Source organism: Panthera uncia (genome assembly GCF_023721935.1).
Source record: "Panthera uncia isolate 11264 chromosome B2 unlocalized genomic scaffold, Puncia_PCG_1.0 HiC_scaffold_24, whole genome shotgun sequence".
NCBI classification, from domain to species: Eukaryota; Metazoa; Chordata; class Mammalia; order Carnivora; family Felidae; genus Panthera; species Panthera uncia.
This window is the reverse complement of record NW_026057580.1, coordinates 4,471,835-4,494,011: the sequence shown is the minus strand read 5'-3', so window position 1 is coordinate 4,494,011 and position 22,177 is coordinate 4,471,835. Positions and strand designations below refer to the sequence as shown.

Sequence of the window (22,177 nt, the reverse complement as noted above, 5' to 3'; positions counted from 1 at the left end):
TGCAGTGCATCTCTTAACACCTGCTTTGAATTTTGCTCATGCCCCAAGGCTAAGACATCAAACAATGACTTCTTTACTACTTCATAGTAAACAAGCAGCCATGAAACACGCACAAAAATATGGTTTCCTTTCAGGTTGTGTTTTAATCTACCCCTAGTTATTTGCTGTGCTAGTCCCCTGCCCTGAGGGCTTTGCAGAGTTGAAGGCAGATGCCAAGAAGTCAAACTGCATTCAACAAGGTTAAAAGTTACCCTTGGCACGTGGAAATCTCCTGCAATAAAATACTGTAAGACGGTTGCTGAAGCTTAATCAGCTTATTTTTCTGTATTATTTCTTGGGGAGGAAGGTTTCTAGGTGAAGGGATGGGTGAGAAAACTGACCAGTAACTCTTTCTGATTCCATTGTCAGCCTTTAAAATCAGATAGATCAGCTATTAATCTCAGAAAGCCAGCAGTGAATGTGTGCAATAAATTTGTCATCATTTTATGAATAAGCTCTCGGTCATGAGGGCTTACTGTCTGGCAATTCACCTTTTCCATGATATTTTCTATCAATTGCATTTTGGAGCAGCTTAGAAAGAATATTATTTGTGTTCCTGGAGCTCGGGACATAAAAAACCCTCAGAGTGATGGAGATGTACAGGCAGGCTTCCTGTCTGCCCCTGGGCTTGCTAAGCAAACAGTTTACTGATGCTTGAGTGAGCACCACCAGGGGACAGGAATCACTCTTCTGGGTCCAGGAGAGCACTCATCTCCTCAACAGTTGCTAATGAAGGCCCTGTTAGCACTAGATGACGTTGCACACGCCCATTGGCTTTCTGTCAACGACTGCCAAATAGAGCTGTTGGTAATCACAGCTGGCAGGTTGTTTAGTCAATATTTTTGAAAAGTTCAACCAAGTGTGTGAAAGCACAGAGTAGATTTTCCTGAAGTTGCGAGAGGATTTGCTCTTTTCCCTGCTTCGTTGTGGCTCTGCCCCCATCAGGATCACGCTGGTGTCCTGCTGTGTAGTCCTGAAGGGCTGTGGGGTGTGAGGTGTAGAAATGGATGAAATTTCAGCTGTTCTGTCATTCAGCTTGTTTTTTTCCATCAAGTCAGCGGAATTCTAGATCTGAGACTCTGAACTACAGATGAACACAACAACAACAACAAAACCCTAACCAACAGTGCCGTCACTAAGAACAGCTCCAGCTCTAGCTTAAAAACTGCCCCCGGGAGAAGGCCCCTCAACATCAATTTTAAAGCTTTAGGGAGGATATCAATATTTCTGCCCTTCACTCCTCACGAAGGACCGTTGCTCTATTCTACGACTAAAGATGGCAAATGTCCTTTTTGGAGCCATTTCCCCGGATGTGACAAAACGTCGTGAAAGAGAACCACACTGAACTTGGAAAGCAGCGGGCACTGCTACATTTGTTGACTCAGAGCATATAACTGGGGATGGCTGCCCCATCTTTGGTGGTGGATATGGATATCCATCTTTGTTTTCATGATTTTCGTTTTCTTCATTTTTATAATCTTTTCTGGGAATGATCATGACTCCCAACTTTGGGTCAAAATACCCTGTTAGCAGTAGACTTGGGACCAGCAAACTGGTATAGGCTCTGCCGAGCTCTTCAGAGGGGTCTTGTTTCAGCCTTCTTTTTATAGTGACTGAGTCGAGTTAGGGACACTAAAATGCATTCCACAGCAATGCAGCATTTGGGAAACACAGGTTTCTGCTGAAGATCTTGGATACTGGGACTCCCAGGTCTGGGTCCCTGCATGTACAGTCGCAGGTTTATTTTCCATCTTCTTAAACTTCTCCCCCCAGTACAGGGGTGCTTAGCAGCTGATGACAGCATCTGAAGAATTTGCCGTGGCACTGAAATTCCCACTGGTTCTCATAACTGAACCAGTATACCCTGACCTGTGCTGTAGCTGTCACTAACACCCTCATGGTCACTGAAGAATACAGGAACCACCTTCTGGAGGGAACACTGACATGCCCTAGGCTCAGGGCTTCCCACAGGGAGGGAGGAGGTGTAGTCCATAAGATTCTGATGCACATTCTGACGTACTGTTCCAGGGGGTCTCAAACTCATCAGCAGCATTTGGAGGGTATGTTAAACAGAGACTGCCAGCCCCCACCCCCAGAGTTTCTGATTCAGCAGGTCTGGGGTGGAGCCTGAGAATTTGAGTTTCTAACAGGTTCCCATTTCCCAGGTGATGCTGATGAACGGGGGACCCCACTTTGAGATCCACTGTTCTATTTTGTAACAAAGAGGACAAGCCTATGTTACACTAGGTAGAAGGCAGCAAGCTGGAAAAATCATAGGTAGTTTTAGAATAAGGCGACCAGAAAGACATAAGAAGACAATTACGTGGTAGTGAGGATGGGGGACTGACATGGAAGTGATACTGTGGGCAGCAAGAGGGTCTGAGAGAGAAGAGAGAGAATCTGAAGCAGGCTCCATGCTGCTAGTGTGGAGCCTGATGTGGGGCTTGATTTCATGAACTGGGATATCATGACCTGATGCGAAATTAAGGGTCAGGTGCTATGAGCCACCCAGGTGACCCAGCAGGAAGGTTTTAAATCCAGCTTTCCAAAGTACTCCACAGGTATCCTGGTCAGGTGAAGAGGTTTGCTGGCCAAGGATCACTACCCTGGGAAAGGAGCTGTGTTGGAGCAGGAAGTTCATCAGCCAGTAGTGACAATATCCGGGTTTTGGCTGGTTCTACCACTCACTAGCTTTATGGCCTTGGGCAAATCACTTGATCTCTGGAGTCCTTGCTGTCACACCTGGAAAATACCTATCCTGCAGGGAGTCAAAGGAAGCAGAGGCTGGGAGAGCCCTCTATAAAGAGTTACTATAAATGTCAGAAATCCCTCTGCTGCCACACTACCTGTGTCCTTGAGGGATTTCCACCTGCTGTGGGACCCACCTGACTCTCCCTTCCCTGCAGTCCCTACCTAGTTCCATCTCCCCCCACCCTAAGTGCGGGGGGGGGGGGGTTCTGCAGGAAGTTACTCAGCACTAAGGTGAGCCCTGCTTTGGACCCTGTTCTCAAGTAGTTGGGTCCTAGGAACTGGCTCTCACCTCATTCCTTGTCATTCAACAAGCACGTTCCAGTAATTATTCTGTACTCAAGTCCACGCCTACCCCCAGGGTCAGCAAACTTTTACTATCAAGGGCCAGAGAGTAAATATTTTAGGCCACATAGCTCCCTGTCACATACTATTCTTTATTTTTTTTTTTTTTTTACAACCCTTTAAAAATGTAAAAACCATTCTTAGAGGCCATATAAAAACAGGCTGTGGGCCAAATACAGCCCTAACCCCTGCTCTGCTGAATTCCTTCCATTCCCTAAAGTCCTAAGGTCCTGCTATAACCTTTCCAGTCCAACAGTCTATTTCTGAACTCCAATATCCAAGGTGGGGTCTCTGCACCTTGCTTGGAACACTCCCTAAGTACCAGCTCCTAGGCTGTGCTGTTTCTAGAACGACCTCCTGGACCTACCAGACTTCCTCCTAGGACTGCTTATCTGGACTTTTGCCCCTTCCTATTGCAGAGATGTTCTCAAATTTTCTCTTCCATCTCAGCAGGAAGTTGAACCCATGTCCAAGTTCTGACGTTCTTGATCTGGAACATCTACCACCAGTTGCCTGAGTTCTAGCCTATAGGCTGAGTGTGTGTAACACGGACAGAAACTCAACATGGAGAGCCATGTGAAGCTATGATGACTGGGCAACATAACAAAGGAAACACTGGTTGTCTTAATTTTCTTTATTCTCAAATCCCAATGATCAGCAGATTGCGTATTTCTCAGGCACAAACCTTTAATGACTAGTTACACACGATATGTCATTTCTATGAAATTTAATTTCTAGGTGGGTATGACATTTTGTCTGATAGGGGAAAACAATCAATTTGTTGAGTGTGACTTCCTACACAGTTTTTTGTGAGTGCCCCCCACCCCCCGGAGTGTGCACCAGGTTTGTTAACACTGGCAGCTACTGATGACTGACTAGCTCTTTGTGGAGGGTTTAGTGGGTAGAAGCCACACGCTCCAGTGCTGCTCAGTCTGTTCCTTCAGAGGGAGCACGAGGACATTCATTTATCACAATCTCTTCTTTAGACTAAGTAGTCTCTCCTTACTGAATTAGCCACCCACGTCCAGCTTCTTAACTTTCCTCTTTCTGATTAATTCTCAGACTTGAAGCAACCTCCAATTTTGTCCTACCATGTAGGACAGTGTCGGCATCTCACGTGCGACCTGACTGCAGAACAACACAGCCGCACAGGTTTGTAATTCACCAGAACGAGCGAGGCTGGGTGGTCATGACCGCACAGCTTTGTAATTCACTAGGAACAATGAAGCCGGGTGGTCATGAAGTGGGTGTGTGTTCTTACAGCAAAATGAACTCAGCAGTCACTGAAGATGAAAAAGCAGATCACGTTGGCCATTTTTGCCATACGAGCCGTCTAGAAACATTTGTTACACCTTTCCACAGATACGATGACCTAAAATACACACGCAAATGATTTCAAACCTTGAGGAAGGCATTCAGCGGTCATCTTGCAGATGCCCTCCACAAAGGTGACGATCAGACCCTCTTTGGCAAATTTATTTTTAATACGGCAGATTGATGGTATTTAACATGGTAATACGGTCTATCAGATTCACGATTCATGAGCTGACATGGCTACCTGTGGCTAAAATATCCAAATAAACAACCGTGGAAGTGAATTTGTTAAACATCAAGATAAAGGTAGGGCAGTCACTTCTTAGGCTGCAGTGTCTGCCTGTCTGGACTGCTGAAGGAGGAGGTGGGGGTGAGTGAGCAGGAGTGCAGGGTGTGTCGCGGGTGGTACGTGTGGTGAGGACAGTATGCTAGGGTGAGCACGCCTCGTCAGCACAGGCTCCCTCCACCTCGGCGCTGTGGTTCTGGGTTACTGACCTTTACCAGCCCCACTGAAGAGCAAGCTGTGTCCTCGTGGCGCCAAGCTGAGTAGAGAGAACCTTTGAATGGGAGTTTACTCTTGGTTTTCTTTGAATAAGCTTCTTTGGCAGTGAGAAAAGCTTCTTACCTCCCCAAAGTAGCTTGTACTTGAAATACGGCTTCTAAGAAAGGGGTGTCACCCTATCAGCACTTTCACTGGGATTTGAAGCTACCCTTCCTGCGTGGTTTGACAATATACACTTGTACTGGCCAACAAGGGATCTTTAACTCAACTCCCATAAAGTTTTACAATGCGTGATTCATTTCAGAAATGAGACCTGATAATGCAGATTTATCACGATGAGAAGCCTGCCTTTAAAATGTGATTTAATGGTGCCTATACTTATTCACTGACATCTTTATAAAACTGTTAGTGTGGAAATATATTTGTCTTTTTGAAAATAAGTCTTCCTTTTACAAGTATTGTGCAATACCAGAGCCATACATTAAAAATGCAGCAGAAAGAGTAGCAGTGGTTTAATTACGCTGAGGCAACACTGTGCTGAGCACTGCCTTCTTCAGATTCTGGCTACACCACCAGGCACGGCAACCATCTCCTCCTTTCCAGCAACCTCCACTCATGCATGTGAGTCCCCAGCTCAGGGCCGCTACTGTAACCAGAGGGTAGAGAGAGGCTCTCCAAGGTCACACAGATACAATAATGCTGTAAATAAACAAGCTACTGATTATGATTTAATGCTGCTTTTCTTCCTACCTTAACTTGGTTTATGAGCAGATCTTGATGATTTAACCTTTCAGCCAATTAGAACAGAAGGTTTGATTGACAGCAAATGAATAAATAACATTTTAGTGCAGGAGATAGAATCATCCTCCCCTATTAATCAGTCCCTCTGCCCGTGTGCAGGTAACACAATATTTATCATGCCACTCTGCTACAGTCCCTTGGGGTGTCATTTCATGGCCTACCAGTAAAAACTTCACATTTACAGCAACTGCCCCTCTATTACCATCGATAACATCTAATTGATATGTCAAACCTCCAAGGAATGCAGTAAATTGAAACACTGCCTCCCCCAAAGAAAATAAACTGGCAAACAGGTAAGTCAGCACCTGCCTTCTTATAATCCCAGACGCCTCCCGTCCAAAAGCCTCCCACCAGGAGCCCACTGCCACCTTCTTTATTCCAGGCTCAGACACTCAACACCCCACTGTACACACACGAGGCCAAGAGCACCACCAGATTCCTACCCACAGAACGTCAGGGAACCCTGAGCACGGCCCGAGACAAGCCAGTGCCTTTAAATCATTTTGCCAGTGAAAGCCCAGCTAGACTGTGGGCGCCACGAGCATTATGTGCTGTGCAATTTGGAAGAGAGCAGTAACAGCCCAGTAACAATACTGCAGATTTCCTCTGAAGACCAGGCAGTGCTATCAGAGATGTGATCTCATTTACCTTCCAAATATCCCTACACGTAGGGAGGAACTGGCATAATTACTCATTGTTCAGAAGAAATGAAACCCAGAGAAGCTAAGAGACTGGTCTAAGCACTTATCATGAATTGGATACATCTGACACTGAAATATAAGGTTTGTCTTAAAAAACAGGACTTTTAGCTACTCAAACATAGCACTTAAAGGTACTAATAAAAATGCTTCAAAATCACACTGATGAAGAGAGAAAGGACTAAATTAGCATTGATAACTCAATCATTTTATTGACTTGACAAAAAACCTCTGATTTTAATAATGGACAAAATGAGATGCAGAATATAATCCCAAGGAGGCACCATGAACTGAAAAGGTTCCAGCTAAAGAATATACAACACTCACCTCTGTCTCTCAAAAATAGGAACACCACATACATCAAAAGTAAATGAGACATCCATATAAAATGTTCACTTATAGCTAGACATGTTACACACATGTAAGCAGGGGGGTGGCCACAGATGGTCTTTCTGGCATATTCCATTCTATCTCCTCTCACTGCTTTCTTTACCCATTCTGTACCTTTTTTTTTTTTTTTTTTAATAGATCTGATGTGGTGTGAACCAGCAGAAATGAAGTTATAATCCTGAGTTTGGGAGAAGATTTGTAGATTATCACAATAAAGAATTTAAAAGGATTCTTTTTTCTTAACTTTGTTTAACATTTATTTTTGAGAGACAGAGACAGACGGCAAACGAGAGAGGGAGACACAGAATCCGAAGCAGGCTCCAGGCTCTTAGCTGTCAGCACAGGGCCCTATGTGGTGCTCGAACCCACAAATTGTGAGATCATGCCCCGAGCTGAAGTTGGATGCTTAACTGACTAAGCCACCCAGGTGCCCCTAATTTAAAAGGATTCTAACAGCTGAACCCACCGAACTGTAGTGCCAGATAACCACCCTTCTAAACACGAGAAGTTGTCCTTGCATAGGCATTTGGGATTTAGATACTCAATTATCTTTCTTTTTACCCAATTCCTCCCCCATCCACAGGTCTGTCCCCACCCTGTCACACTGCTCCTGCTCAACCTTTCCATTTCAGCCAAATGTTTTCTTTTATTTCATTCTTGTTTTGTTTCTTTTTTTTTTTTTAATCATTTAAACCCAGTCCCAACATCTTCCCCTAACTTGCCCAATTTCTCATCTTGCTTTGAAATCCCTGTATTGGTCGGTCTTCTTCCCATAGTCTTTTGGAGTGTCTGGGAGTTCTTTATAATTCTGAAGTATGGATAATTCAGTAGTAAGATTTATTCGAGTCTTTTGGCCTGCACAACCTCTTTTTCTATGTTGTCATTCCTCTTCTTGGATTTATCAGTCTGCCTGGCTCAGCTGGCAAGCCCCTGGCCTTCTGAGCAATATTCCTAATGTTGGATATGGTCACGAGCATACTTCTGGATGAGGGCCATCTCATAATGATGTGAAAGAAAAGGATTGTCAAAATCCAGTGTCACTGCTTGGGGGAAGATGATCCTTGGGGCAAAACCAATGTTGGATGAAAAATACTTAAAAACCTTGCACAAAGCCTTTTAGAGATTACCAGCCAAAGTACACACAATGTACAAAGAGTAGAAATGGAGAGGCTCTGTCTACTGGAAGGTGTGAACATGGGCAAGGAAGTGCCATGAAAGAAGGGTAAACATGTAAAAAAAAAATGCTGTGTAAGAGCAAGATCTGCGGAGAGAAAATGATCTATTATTGAGCCAAACAGTAGTATGTAGCTAATCCAAGCAGAGAGCTGACTTTTTTCCCACTTCTAATTTTCATGATTTATATATTTAATCAGAGTTATCCAAGTATCACCCATTACACACTTGTGCAGCTTAACATGGGACTTGTTTCAGAGCGTGCGTGTCAGGTGGTGCTTACATTGCTTACAAGGCTTGGTCATTCAGGATGGGATTGTAATTTCAAGGTAATAATGAAGTGTGATGCTGCAATTCCACAATTTAATTTGGGTAAACCCATAAATGTGGGTCAGAAAGTCACAGCTTAAGGTAAGTAACTTCTGATGGAATTCTTGCTGGCATGTGGTGAAATGTATGTCTTAATGAGCTTCCCTATGAGATGGGCACATATAGTCGCCATGGACAGGAAGATATGAGAGTATGCTTTCTTTGTGGATGCTCCCCAGGGCGGCCTTTGCACTTGGCCCTGCATGCTTGGTCAGAGGTCCACCTACCCAGCTCTGTGCCTCCAGAGCCTCAAAACCACCCATCTCTTCACCTCCCACAACACCAGGGACAAATGGAATGAGACAAATTGGTTAAGGAAGTTGCCACTTCTTACCCAGTGATGTGTCCCTAGAGGCTCTGGGATCCATTTGAATCAAGTCACCAGCAGTCAAATTCAGTGGTCATGGGAAGAGGTGGGATGCTCAGGATTCATGAAGAAGCTAGTCCAGAAAAACTGGTGAAGGTCAAGGACTTCCCTAGTTGATACGATCTAGGAGAACAGAGGCATTCTCTGGCTCTATAGTGGCTAATGTCCTCCTGCAAAACCACTCCTTTAGTAACTCAAAAAATATTAATATGTGCCAGGTATTATATGGGTATTGGTAATGTAGATATGAACAAAGCAGACAAGGTCCTACTTTCATGAAACTTAAAGTCTACAGCAAAGACAGAAATTAGTAAGTAAATTACAAGCAATGTAATATTATAAATTGTGACAGGTATTATGAAGGAGAAAAACAGGGTGCTATGAGAGAGACTAACAGAGGAGGCCAACTTTGCCTGGAAATGGTCATTTAACCAGTGTGGCTCAATGGTCACTTGAGCAGCCAGGCAAAGAGCAGAGATTAGGGACTACCTTTGAGAGTCCAAAGAAGTGTCAGAGGCAATCTTGGATCTGAAGGAGATTATGACTTAGTTGAAGAGATCTAGTGATGTCTTACTTTTGCACAGAGTTTTACCACTTGGAGATGACCTCATTGTACACGGATTTGAGGCAGGTATGGCACACACATAAAAAGAGACTAACAATACTTGTGCTCAATGAGCGAGCACAGTCCCTTGGCTGGGATGGAATATAAGGCTAGAAGCCAGAGGCAGATTGACTTCTCTGCTTTCCAAGCATCCCAAATCCTAGGGCACAGCAGCCTGCCTTGCCCCAGGGTACTTACCTATTCCTGTTTCCTTACAAAAACACCTGCCCTGACTTGCCCTCTGCTCCACCCACAGGAATGTTAGTTAGGCTTGTTCAAGTTCCTAGAAATAGGTCACCACTGGTTTTAGAGAGGGGATGGGAGTGTGAAACCCTCTCTTTGGAAAAATGCTAAAACGCTGATCCCTATCTCGGTGGTTGGATTGCACAATTCAAAGTATGGTGACTTAGAGAAGTCATGGTCTCCGGGGGTCATCCCAACAGGGGAAGGCGAGTGTTCGCCTTTTTATAGACATGGGATGCAGAGAGTCAGAATGGAAGTGCCCCTCCAAAAAGATGGAGGCGCCCTAGAGCCCCACTTCACCTGCCCCTCCTGCAACCACGAGAAGTTTGTGAGGAGAAAATGGACCATGCCAGCAACACTAGGATCATCTCTTGAACGGCATGCCTAGAGGAATCCCACAAGCCCATCACATTACCTGTCAGAGGCAGTGGACGTTACAGAGATTAGACAGATGCCTGTCAGGCAGCCAACCAGTAACATGGCAGAGGACCCACTCCCCTGGCAGTCGCACCTGCTGTGGACCTGCCCAGCAGCCCAGCCCTTTGTGTGTATGGAGTGGGTACGGATGTGGTTGTGAGTGTGCATGGCTGTGGGGGTGTGCTTGTGGGCATGGATTCACCTCGCTTTGAAAGCCTTTAACTTGCTGGCTCCTTTGCCCTTGTGTCCTGTCATCCCGGGCAAGGGCTCTCCAGGACTTCCCAGGCTCCTCACCCACCTCACCAGCACTCCACCCATTTGAACTGGACTGCCTGCCCCCCTTTCCTGCCTTCTGAGGCCTGTGGCCTGAGAATTAAAGCTGCAGTCCCACAGGCCCCTAGGCTGGGCCCTGGCAGAACAGCTCCTTTTCATATTAAGTTGCTTTTGTAGAGGAAGAAGGGGCTGGGTCTGGGATGGCTGTCAGTCATGAGCCCTTAAATAATGCAGTGATGAAAAACAAACAAAACAAAGCAAGACAGGGCAACAGGAAGGTACTTGAAAGCTTTTACAGATTTGGGACAGTGGGAGCCCCTGCTGGTGCTACAACCTTGAGAAAGGAAAGTCAGTAAATGGGGACTGAATGGCACACAGCAGCCAGCAAGATGGTGGAAGTTCGTAAGGGGTCTGCGAGTATGGGTTAAGCCACGGTCGAGAAGAGTCTGGCTCAGCAGCTCCAATCGGCCCGAGAACAATACACACAACAAAAGAGTGTGAGAGAAGAAAGGTTAAGAATCTAGGGATGATGCCAAGACTTTTGACTCTGGAAAAACAAGTATTAACACTCGCAAAGCTGAGACCTGGACCCAAGAACACTTGTCTCATTGGTGCTTGCTCAGGTGTGAGTGCACATGTGTACACGCACACGCATGCACACAGTCACAGAGTTACCTCCCCCAACGTAAGCGGCGTCTGAAGCCATTTGTGGTACCGTGGGGATCCAATTAACCACAGCCTCTCACAAACATTAACACACTAGTTAGACATGAAAAACACTGCTGTGGCCCATCAAAGGCAAGCTATAGCTCACAGAGCAGCCCTGAATAAAACAAAGACCTAAAGACAGCAGGGTTGCTTTGGAAGCAATAGACTTTATGACCACAATTTGACCCAGGATTTTACAGCTGAGACAAGCAGAGGTTTGGGCAGCGCAAGGCTTACAACACTTCACAAGAGTGTCCTGGAGTGGCTTTCTTATCCAACGTGTACCTCCAGCCTCCCCTGTGCAGGCCACTTAACAGGGAGACCAAATGCTGTACCGCAAGGAGACGCAGAACATCATCCAGACGGTCAGGTAGTTCCTTTCTTCAAGTTTTCAAAAATGCTGGGATTCTGATTTCTCTCCAAATGGGACCACTGTTGGGGTCTGTGCTTTGAAGTCCTGGCTATAGGCATTAGTGCTGCCACTTGCTGTTGTTTTAAGGGTACATACTTATTCTGCACTTCCCAGCTTAGATTCTGCTACCCGCTGGCTTCAAATTCCTCAGATTTCTAATCCAGAGATTCTTGAAGGAATGAACAATGAGCCTCTCAAAAATGGCTGTAGAATAAAGAGCCACATGGTGAGGCTGGCCGGATGCTACAGAGCCCTAGACATGCACGGCAGTGACTGTCCTTGTCCCCGTTGCTCTGGTGGGGCAGGACAGAAGGAAAGTGGTTGATGGCACGAGGCGGACGAGACAGCAGGGCTGGCCGGCCACAGTGGCAGCCAGAGTCAGCTGGCTGAGGAAGTGGTTCGAGAGTGCTTCAGAAGTGGCCTCTGCAGAAGTCCGCGACTCTGTGTCTGTGAAGAAAATGAGGGGCCACTCTGTCTTGTGCTTGCGGCTCCTCCTGCTGATGGGGCTCTGAGGGAGAGCATGATGGGAGAAGGCCGCAGTCTCTCCATGCTGAGAACTCAGGCACCAGGACACAGACTGGTGGGCAGACTTGAGAACAGTGGGTTCTGCTGCCATCTGGCACTTCTGGAACATGTGTGTGGCCCAGAAGAAGCCCTTCTGCCTCTGTTGGGCCCTTGGCTGTCCAGCCTGCTGACTGGTTGCCCCAGTTCTGCCCCACTGCCCCGGGGCACTAGAGCACAGAGAGAATTTTTCTTGCTCTCCCTAAAGGGCTCCCCACCCCACTTCAGCTTCTCACCCGGAATACCGCTCCCATCCTAGTGTAGATGCTCGTTAACCCTCGTCTCTAACTGCTGCTTCCCTGTTTTCCTGTCTCTTGGTTCTCTTACTGCCAATTCATTCTAGTTACTGTTGTAAGCACAATCTACCTGAACGAAGCACACCTTTAGCAGTCCTCTCTTCTGCATTAGAGGAGACCAAGGTTACACTCCCCATCATGGCATCCAGGGACTTCCACAGTCTGGTCCCAGGTTGTCCCTCCAGCCTTCTCTCCAGCTTGTTCCCTGTTGTCACACTATACTTCAGGGGCAGCCCAGGGTACATTGTGGGACAAATCCTCCTCAGCCCCGAACCAAGAAGGGGAAGTCCCTGGACCTCCCACCCCACTCTCTAGTCATGCCAAACCATGAACACACCAAGCTACTTCACATCCCATGCCCTTGCACACGTCACTCCTGCTGCCTGAGGCACCTCCAAATACCCCTCCCCACCCTACATGGTGCCCCAGCCAGCATCTACTCATCTTTCAAGATTCAGTGTAAGTGGTACCTCCACCAAGAGACCTTTCTTAACCCTTCTCAGCTGGAATGGTCGCTCCCTCCACTGTGTCCCCATTGTACTCAATGAACACTTCTACGGTGGCATCTGGAATACTCTACTGCACTTATTTATTTATTTATGTATGTGTCTCTCTGGACCGTAACGGAGCACCGTAAGTTCAGGAGCTTAAAAAAAATTGTTAAGTGGGAGAGAGTAGATGCTCATTAAATGTGTGTTGAAGGTATGGATAAAAAATGTTAGTGCCGACTGCTGGGGTTCATAGAATTAGTCTCTTTTCCACAAGATGGCTCTGCAGACATTTAAAGATCATTATCAGGGGCACCTGGCTGGCTCATTTGGTAGAGTATGTGACTCTTGATCTGGGGGTTGTATAAATTCAAGCTCCATGTTGGGCATAAAGTTTACTTTAAAAAAAAAAGAGAGAGAGATCATTATCGTGACCTCACAACCCACTTCCTTGGTCTTGTCATACCTGGGTCTTGTTTTATCCTTGGTTCCTTCAGTTGATACCCTGCCCACTCCCCTCCATCATGAATCAGCTTCCTGAACTCTTATCATCTAGTCATCTTCAACGTACCTCTTTAAATATGGATGCATGCGTCCTGACCAACACAGAGCACAAGAGGAAGGTCTCGTGGGTATATGGACACTATGCAGCCAGTGCAGACTAAGACTGCCTCACGTTTGTAGCAGCCTCATCCTAACAGCTCATACTGAGTTTGTGGTCAACTAAAACCACAGCTTTTTTTCACATAAACATTTCTCAAGCTTCACTGCCCCCATACTGTGCTGTACAATTGATTTTCTGAACCTAAATGGAGGGCATCACATTTATTCCCATTAAAACCCATCCTGTTGGTTTGGTGCCACATTAGAGGATGGAGAGATCATTTTAAATCTCACGTCTGCCTTCTGTCTTCTTTCAGGGCATTGATTAAAACAGTGAAATGTTGAAATGTCCAGGACTAAGGACAGAGTCAAAAGGTATATACCAGGAGCTCTTTCTCTCCTCTCTCCCATCCGTACTCTGGCTCCCCGTCCAGTCCATCAGCAGTATGTTTTCCATAGCCAACCACTTCCCATCATCCCCAGTGTCACCACCTTAGTCTGAGACCCTATCATGGCTTTTCAGGGTTATAGCACCAGCCTCCTTACTGGTCTCTCAGTTCCATATTTACCTCCCTTCAATTCATTTCTCACACAGCCACCAGAGTGATCTTTAAAAAGTAGAAATCAGTTCATACCACTCGTTTGCTTAAGACCCTCCAACAACTCCTCATTGCTCTTAATTTTTAATTTGTTTATTATTGTTTATTTATTTTTGAGAGAGAGAGAGACAGAGCATGAACGGGGGAGAGGCACAGAGAGAGAGACACACACACACAGAATCTGAAGCAGGCTCCAGGCTCCGAGCTGTCAGCACAGAGTCCGATATGGGGCTCGAACTCACGGACCGTGAGATCACGACCTCAGCCGAAGTTGGATGCTTAACTGACTAAGCCACCCAGGCGCCCCTCCCCATTGCTCTTAGAATGAAACTTGCACTCCTTACACCAAGACCTAAAGGTCATATACGATCTGAGAGGTCCTGGCCTCTCCATCCCATCTCATACCACTCTCTGACTCCTTCCTCAAGCTTTGGCAACCCCAGCTATTTCTCTGTTCTGCACATACACCAAGTTCATTTCTTCTTTGTGACCTTAAATTTTCCCGAAATTCTCTTTCCCCAAGCCTTTGTAAGGCTGGCTTCTATATCACTGAGCTCAAATGTCACTTTGTCAGAGAGGCCTGAGCTCAAGTAGCTGCTTTTTGCCTAGCACAGCCTCATCACTATCTATTATTCTGTTTGATTTTTTTCATAGCATTTATCCGTAGCTGGAAGTTTCTTATTTATGTTATTGCCTGTTTCCCCCTGCTAAGATGTATACTTGATGTAAGTACGTATCTTGTCTACTCTTGTTCAGTGCCTAACACTTAGTGGGTGCTCAATTTATTTGTTAAATGGATGAATAACAGTGAGAATTATGGAATCAGGAGAAACGAAATAAATTTGCTATGACTTCCCTTGTATTAATAAAAATGGTTCTTGGTTCCTTTCTTACCATTGTTGTTATCAACTTTGGTTTGTTATCAATATTTTATGATGCTATTAAAGAATCAAACAGAATTACCAGCAGTGAGTTAGGTCCGACAATAATTGGTAGTAAAAATGTATTATGTGAGATAACACAGACATGCCACTTAAAAACCATGCACTCTGAGAGACCTCTAGTATGATGTTGGTGCAGAATTAACATGTCACATGTAGCTCTGTGGTTACAGGATTAGATTGTTTTCACATCACAAGGACCATTTATGAGGGCTGTTGCTCAATCAGGTCAAGTTCATGTAAATGTCTCTAACCTGTGCATTTATATATGCTTATTCTAGTGTAACATTAGGGGCAAGAATCATTCTGATTTTAAAATTTGAATTTTATTGACTTAGAGTCCCATTACAATGTCAGACTCTATAGAAGGAACTCATACTGTTGACCTGGTATCCAACATATTAAGTGGGCTAGAAATGGGGCTGCAATGGCTCAGTGGTGGCCCAGCCACATGTGAGGAAAATAGGACCATTCTTTTTACTATGTAAGCAAGGCCCTCTGGTCTGTATTTTGCTCTCTTCTCACCCCAAAGCCCCAGAATGAAATCTCTGAATTTGCATTTGTAAATTAAAAATGCATTAGAGCAGTAATCCCTGGCCCAGCCACACAGGAGCAGGAAACAGGAGAGAAGGGAAAAGTGAATTTCTTAACCATGCCTCTCTTCTTCCTTCTCGAAGGAATTGCAAGGACAAGGCAGAGAAAATGTAGTGGGGAGAAGTTATGTTTCTCTGCTGCGGTCTCAGTGTAGTCTCTTTCTAGGAGCTAAGAGCCCACCAACAGCAGTGTGGTCCTTCTGTGAGCCAAAGCTGCAGGGGGTCTGGAAGCTGGAATTCATGCTAACAAAACGGGGCAATGTGAGGGCCTTCCTACTGTGAGGAGCTGTCCCTAGTCCCTAACACGAGTCCTTCCTGCTTCGTGCAAGGGTACTTTTAGCCCCCACCTGGGAATGCTCCACTGACTCTTTGTTCTGTTTAAAAAATAACAGCTTTAGTGTGATATAATTCACGTACCATAAAATTCACCCTTTCAAAGTGTACAATTCAATGGTTTTTAGTATATTCACGGAGTTGTGCAAACTGTCATCACAATCAATTTTAGAACAGTTTCATCTCCCCAAGAAGAAACGCCTTGCCCTTTAATGGTCATTCCCCATTCTCCCCAACACCCTCAGCCCCTGGGAGCCCATAGTCCACTTTCTGTTTCTATGATGGATTTGCCTATTCTGGACATTGCAGATACATGGATCATATAATACACAGCTTCTTTCATGTAGCAAAATGTTTTCAAAGTTCATCCGGGTTGCAGCATGTATCAGTACTCCGTTCCTTTATTTATGGCCAAATACTATTCCATGGATGTACCACATTTGTTTATCCATTCATCAGTTAGTAGACTTTTGGAGTGTTTCCAATTTGAGGCCACTATGACTAGTGCTGCTGTGAATGGACACACATGTCCGAGCTTTTATGTGGACATACGTTTTCACTTCTCTTGAGTGTATGCCTAGAAGGGGAGTCTCTGGGTCCCGCAGTTCCTTTTTGACGACTATGTTATCCACGAGCTCCTCAAGTTCCAGCAGTGACTTTTAAGTTCTAGATCAGGACACACATGGTCTCCTGGATCCTTCATGCACATTAGCATGTACTGAACTTGTACCAATGGCAGGAACATGGAAGTGAACAAACCAGATTCAGTTCTGCCCTCCTTACCATGCAATTAAAATACTTTCTTCTGAACCCTTTAAGTGGCTTCGTCATTTAGCCAGGCCTGAAATCCTCCGCTTCCTTGCTAAGTCTGTGAGTCCAGTTTCAGGGCTGATCAAGGAAGAGCGGTTCCCACATTTAGCTGAGTTGGGGATTCTAGCTATTCCACGTTTAGTCTGGAGGGGTCGTGATGCACTTCATAGAGAACAAACACTAGGCTGGGCATAAAGGATGACCCAGAATTCGCCAGAGAAGGGGCAGGGGTTAGGGATGGACAATAAAGACCAGCATTTGAGGTAGGAGCAATAACATATGGACGTTCCACCAAGACGAGAAAGCACAGATCAGGTCCAGAGAACAAGGAGGGGCCCACGGCATTGAAAGCAGAGGGCGGATACAGAAGCAAGAGGAAAAGAGGTGGATGTGAAGTTTGGGGTCAGACTGTAGGATCTTGCAGAGATCCTACAGATGTCAGGCAGAGACACCTGGATTGTGGGCAAGTGGTGGTATGATAGCTCTGTTTTATAATGGCAACTATAGAGGCAGAAAGGGAAGAGAGACAGGAGGTGGAGGGGGAGGCTGCGGAGACCAGCTGAGAGTCGGTGAGAAGACAGAAGCAAACACAATCGATCTAGACAATGGAAAGAAATGAGTTGAGTATGATTAGATGTTTCTAGGTTGGGGGAATAAATGGATGTGAATATAGAAGAAGGCATTAGCTTGTGTGGGACAGCAGGGGAGAAGGAAGTTGAGAAGAGTGGACCCTGAGGAGTCTGTGAGACGGCCCCCTCGGGGTTCTCGTTAGAGGACACCGGGGGCCATCATGTGAAGCTGGTCGTGGAGGTTTCGCCATCCCCTGCTCTCTCTGGACGTCTACAGCCCCACAGGCTGCTGCTGTCCCTTGCTGACAGAGGATGCTTTTACGGGCAGGGGTAAAATGGAGAACCCCGGTGCTAGCTCTCTTGGCTCATATCTACACGAGTGCCTCAAATGTAAAGGAAACCAATGAGATATTTCCTTCATCATCTCTCTACACCAGCCTCTGAGAGACACAAAGACAAATGAGTGGGGCTGGCATAGTCTCTGCTTCCTAACAGATCAGTCATCCGTGCATCTGGCAGGTACACTCCACCTCTCCCACCCCACCCCTTTCTCTTCCCTGAATGAGGTTTTTTTTAACAATTTTTTTATTGAATGTCTGATGTGTAACTTTGTGTAAGTTTAAGGTGTACAGTGTGTTACTTTGATACATTTACATATTATCATATGATTGCCATTGTAGTGATATTTATCAGTTACATAATTATAGTATAACATTGTTGTCTATATTTATTATACTGTGCAATAGATCGCTAGGACTTATTTACTACTTGTTGCAAGTTTGTACCCTTAAACACCGTCACTCTTATGCACCACCCCATCCCCTGGTAACTGCCATTTTACTTTGTGTGTGTGTGTGTGTGTGTGTGTGTGTGTGCATGTGCGTGCGCACTTTACAGGTTTGGCCTTTTTAGGTGCCACATATAAATGATAAACAGTATTTATCTTTCTCCGTCTGACTTATCTTGCTTAGCATAATGTGCTCAAGGTCCATTGATGTGGTCACAAATGGCAGGATATCCTCCGTTCTCACGACTGAGTAATACACCATTATGTATACACACCACATCTTTTTTATTCATGGAATGACTTAGGTTCTTAAGAAACTCAGAGACTTTTTTGTTTGTCAATAGACTGAAAGTTTTGCCTTCCAAGGGCTTCCTAGGGAGACCTATGATGTAGAAAGTCCACTTTCCAGGGCTCAAGGAGGAGTTCAGTGAATTCTCAACCTGATTCAGGACACAGAACAATGAGTATGAATGTAGTGCTGACTCTCCCTTGTGTGCAGTGCATGCCAAAATATTTGTTAAAAGAAGCCCCTTTTATGCTTTCCAATGATTAGAGATGTAGAAGTAGCTTCAGCCAGAAGTATTCGGGAAAAACTCTTGGAGCCATCAGCACCAGTCCAACACCAGAGGCGAAGGTGGTCTTGTCTGCCCAGGCTGAGGAGAGTGCCAGAGGAGCAAATGGGAGGGGGTATGCGCTACACATGGAACCTCCCGCCTAATCTGAACCATCCCGGCAGAAAAGGAGGGTAGAAAACAGGGAACAACCCAGAAAAGTTTTTATCATGTTCCCTAAGAAACCTGAGATAAATAAGGATTCTTAAATAGAAAGAGATAAAAGATACAAGAGAGAGGTAGCATAGCATAAAGTTCTTCCCAGAAGGTTCCTGACTGTCATTGGACTTAGAGCTGCAGTTCATTTAATGAGGCCTTTTTATTTTTTTTTATTTATTTAAAAAAAATTTTTTTTTTTTAACATTTATTTATTTTTGAGACAGAGAGAGACAGAGCATGAACGGGGGAGGGTCAGAGAGAGAGAGGGAGACACAGAATCGGAAACAGGCTCCAGGCTCCGAGCTGTCAGCACAGAGCCCGACATGGGGCTCGAACTCACAGACCGTGAGATCATGACCTGAGCCGAAGTCGGCCGCTTAACCGACTGAGCCACCCAGGCGCCCTTAATGAGACCTTTTTAAACGAGTCTCTCTGGATCACGGATTACTATCACATAAAGAGGTCAAGCTTCCTCCTAAAGCCCAGGCTTCCTCCTGCCTGCTCTAGCAAGCTCTTCCCAAGGGATGCTCCACTCATCCTGTTCCTGAATCCACCCAGTGAGGAGCTAGGCCTATAGGGTTTTTAATCCAAAATGTAGGCAGGGTGGTCACACTTCCTTAGATGGGAGACTACTTTTTTTTTTTTTTTAATTTTTTTTTCAACGTTTTTTATTTATTTTTGGGACAGAGAGAGACAGAGCATGAACGGGGGAGGGGCAGAGAGAGAGGGAGACACAGAATCGGAAACAGGCTCCAGGCTCCGAGCCATCAGCCCAGAGCCTGACGCGGGGCTCGAACTCACGGACCGCGAGATCGTGACCTGGCTGAAGTCGGACGCTTAACCGACTGCGCCACCCAGGCGCCCCTGGGAGACTACTTCTCTACAGACATGTAGGAGGGCTCAGGTTTTTGATCTCCTGGACAGATAGCAAGAATTTGGTTTGGATTAGTTTCAATCTCATTTTCCACTCTTCCGTAGTGATAACCTTTATCTAATTAATTCCCTGTAAGTCTGAAAAACCTGTGTTCCCATTCCATTAAGAAAAAATGCCCCCAAAATATAATCCCTCATCATTCATTCATAAGTTCATTCATTCATTTGCTCACGAATCATTTCTAAGCTCCTACCACATGTCAGTCTGTGTGCTGAGTTTTGGTGATTCAGAAACAAATAAGACATAGTCCCAGACCCTCGAGGAGTATCAGACAAACCTGTAAATATATCTGAGGACACAGTTAATTGCTGTAACCACAGCCTCAACACCAGCAGTGGGTATTTCCAGAGGAGCACAAAACCCCCTTAACCCCATTCTGTTACAGCCGGCACAGGGCTAGGCAGAGAGCAGGGGCTCAATGAAAAGCGATCCACGGCCATTGCACGATTAACGCGGCTTCACTTTGCCTGCCAAAGCCTTTCAATTCTTCCCTTTTGGCAGATAGAGTTTACCATGAAGCAATAGCCTTGCTACTAAATGACAGAGGAACACGCTCTGAGGGTGGATGACCTTTGTATTCATTTAAACAACTCAACCTTTCTCAACCAGAACAGTCATCCACCTCCACTTGTGAACCTGAATTCGGCTGCCACATTTGCATGCATAATGTACTGAAAAGCCTCCTTTATAATGTTTACTTCTATGTTTCTTCCAAATGAAATCACTGAAGGGCAAATTTGATTTTCAAATCAGTTTTAAAACATCTGCCTTCTAAAAAAGTAAGAGTAAAGAGATAAGGCTTTTAGATTAAAGGCAAGGGCTAATTATTTTAACTGATACCACAGTGTCCATGCTAAAAATACAAATGTTAAAACATTTTTAATGCATACCCACCATCTACTGGATGTTAATATTTCATTAGGAAACGGCTTCCAGTCATGAGGTGTGTACTTAGTGACTGTAGAAGGAAGAGGTGAACTTCCTGACCCTTCTTTCAACACAGAGTCATTTAACCTCTATTCGTTGTTCTACATGACCACGTTTCTTTCAAATATAACTTTAGTGTATGTATTACAGCTTTTATCTCCAGGAAGCTCAAGGTATTTAATATATTTCATTTTATTTATTTATTTTTCACTCAACAACAAGAATATCAGAGGTTGCAGGCCTCTCTCTAGAGGTGGAGCTCCTCGTAGCTGTTTGGGCCCGGTTCATGGCAACAAATGAGAGTTTCCAGGGGCTAGGGAGAGGACAGAGAAGCAGCTGGCTCTACCTCACATGCAGGAGTTTATTAAAGCTCACATATATATTTTATATGCATAGCATACATGCATGTTGGTGTCGGTACATCTGTCCAGCCAACACATACCCTAGTAGGACTTGAGAATTGTGGTATGTAAACTTTAGAAGGAACATTAGAGATAAATCCATTGTACTTTATGTTTTACATAACTGTTTCACATTTTTGTTGATAACAATGAACTGTACTATTTTAATAAGTACAGTTCTCAGAGCCTGCACATAAGCCTTTGGTGTTTTACAGAGGTGGAGACAGAGGTACAGGGAGAGTAAAGGACTTGCCCTAGGATGCTTGGCCAGTCAGAGGCAGAACTATGGTTGAGAGCCAAGCCTCCTGATGTCTAGTCCAGGGATTTTTATTCTGCACGTGCAGTTAATGGTACTGTATTGCACACTTTCCCTTTCTGGTGGAAAGATACTGGTAAGTACTTCAAGAACAAAATCCCTAATATAAAGGCTGAGATTGAAATATTTTACATTAAACCCAAACAATTCCAACACAGATTTTCATTTTTTATCCATGCGCACGTTATTTCATCCACTAGCCTGTGCCCTCCTTGGGGGCGGGGCTCTGATGTCTCTACCAGCCGGGGGCCTGGGAAGCAGTAGGTGAACAGTAAACTGCTAACCCACAGACAGCCTGCACTTCACACTCTCGGTAGTCAACTGGGGCCGCCAAGATGCAAGCACCAGCCCACTCCCATGCGCTCTTGACTTTTGTGGTCAGGTGGATGCTTGCCTGGCATAGTTCCAACCTCACAGAAGGTACCTCATAAAAATGGGTTGAATGAATCAATCAAGATCTGCACAGGCTTCCTGCCGGGAAAAAGGAAGCCCTGAGAGGGGGGCAGGTGGGCCTGAAGGGCTAGAGCATCGGCTGACGTGAAGCCAAGGGCTGGCTACATTTCCCTAGCCCTAATCTTTTAGAAACAACTTTCAGGACTGATGTACAAATGCAGCTGTGAAGGGAGAAATGATTCTGAAATTTGAGCCTGGCGAGGAGGACTCGGTTTCAGCGTGAACTTCATTTGGCCCTCAGCAGCACTGGCTGAAGCAGAACAACTGAAGTCACCAATTTCAAGGTTTAAGATAGAGAGGTCAGTAACGAGGACGAGCCTGACATGCTCACCTTAGCGGCAAGTGGCCCCAGACCTAAGGTGCACACCAGATGGAAAGGTGACTGAAGAACAA

At 45.3% G+C, this 22,177-nt stretch overlaps 1 protein-coding gene across 3 annotated transcripts in view; it reads right to left on the bottom strand.

Moving 5' to 3' along the window:
* The window catches only part of BTBD9 (BTB domain containing 9), a 413,047-nt gene that overhangs the window by 39,376 nt on the left and 351,494 nt on the right, over positions 1–22,177 (bottom strand). The window contains exon 10 of one of the 3 annotated variants that reach the window (XM_049652739.1): positions 158–22,177. The exons of the other annotated variants lie outside the window; for them this stretch is intronic. Within the exon in view, the coding sequence (XP_049508696.1) occupies positions 22,117–22,177 (61 nt within the window). The 3' untranslated portion in view covers positions 158–22,116. Of the gene's footprint in view, positions 1–157 lie in introns of those variants that run through there. 3 annotated transcript variants of the gene reach the window in all.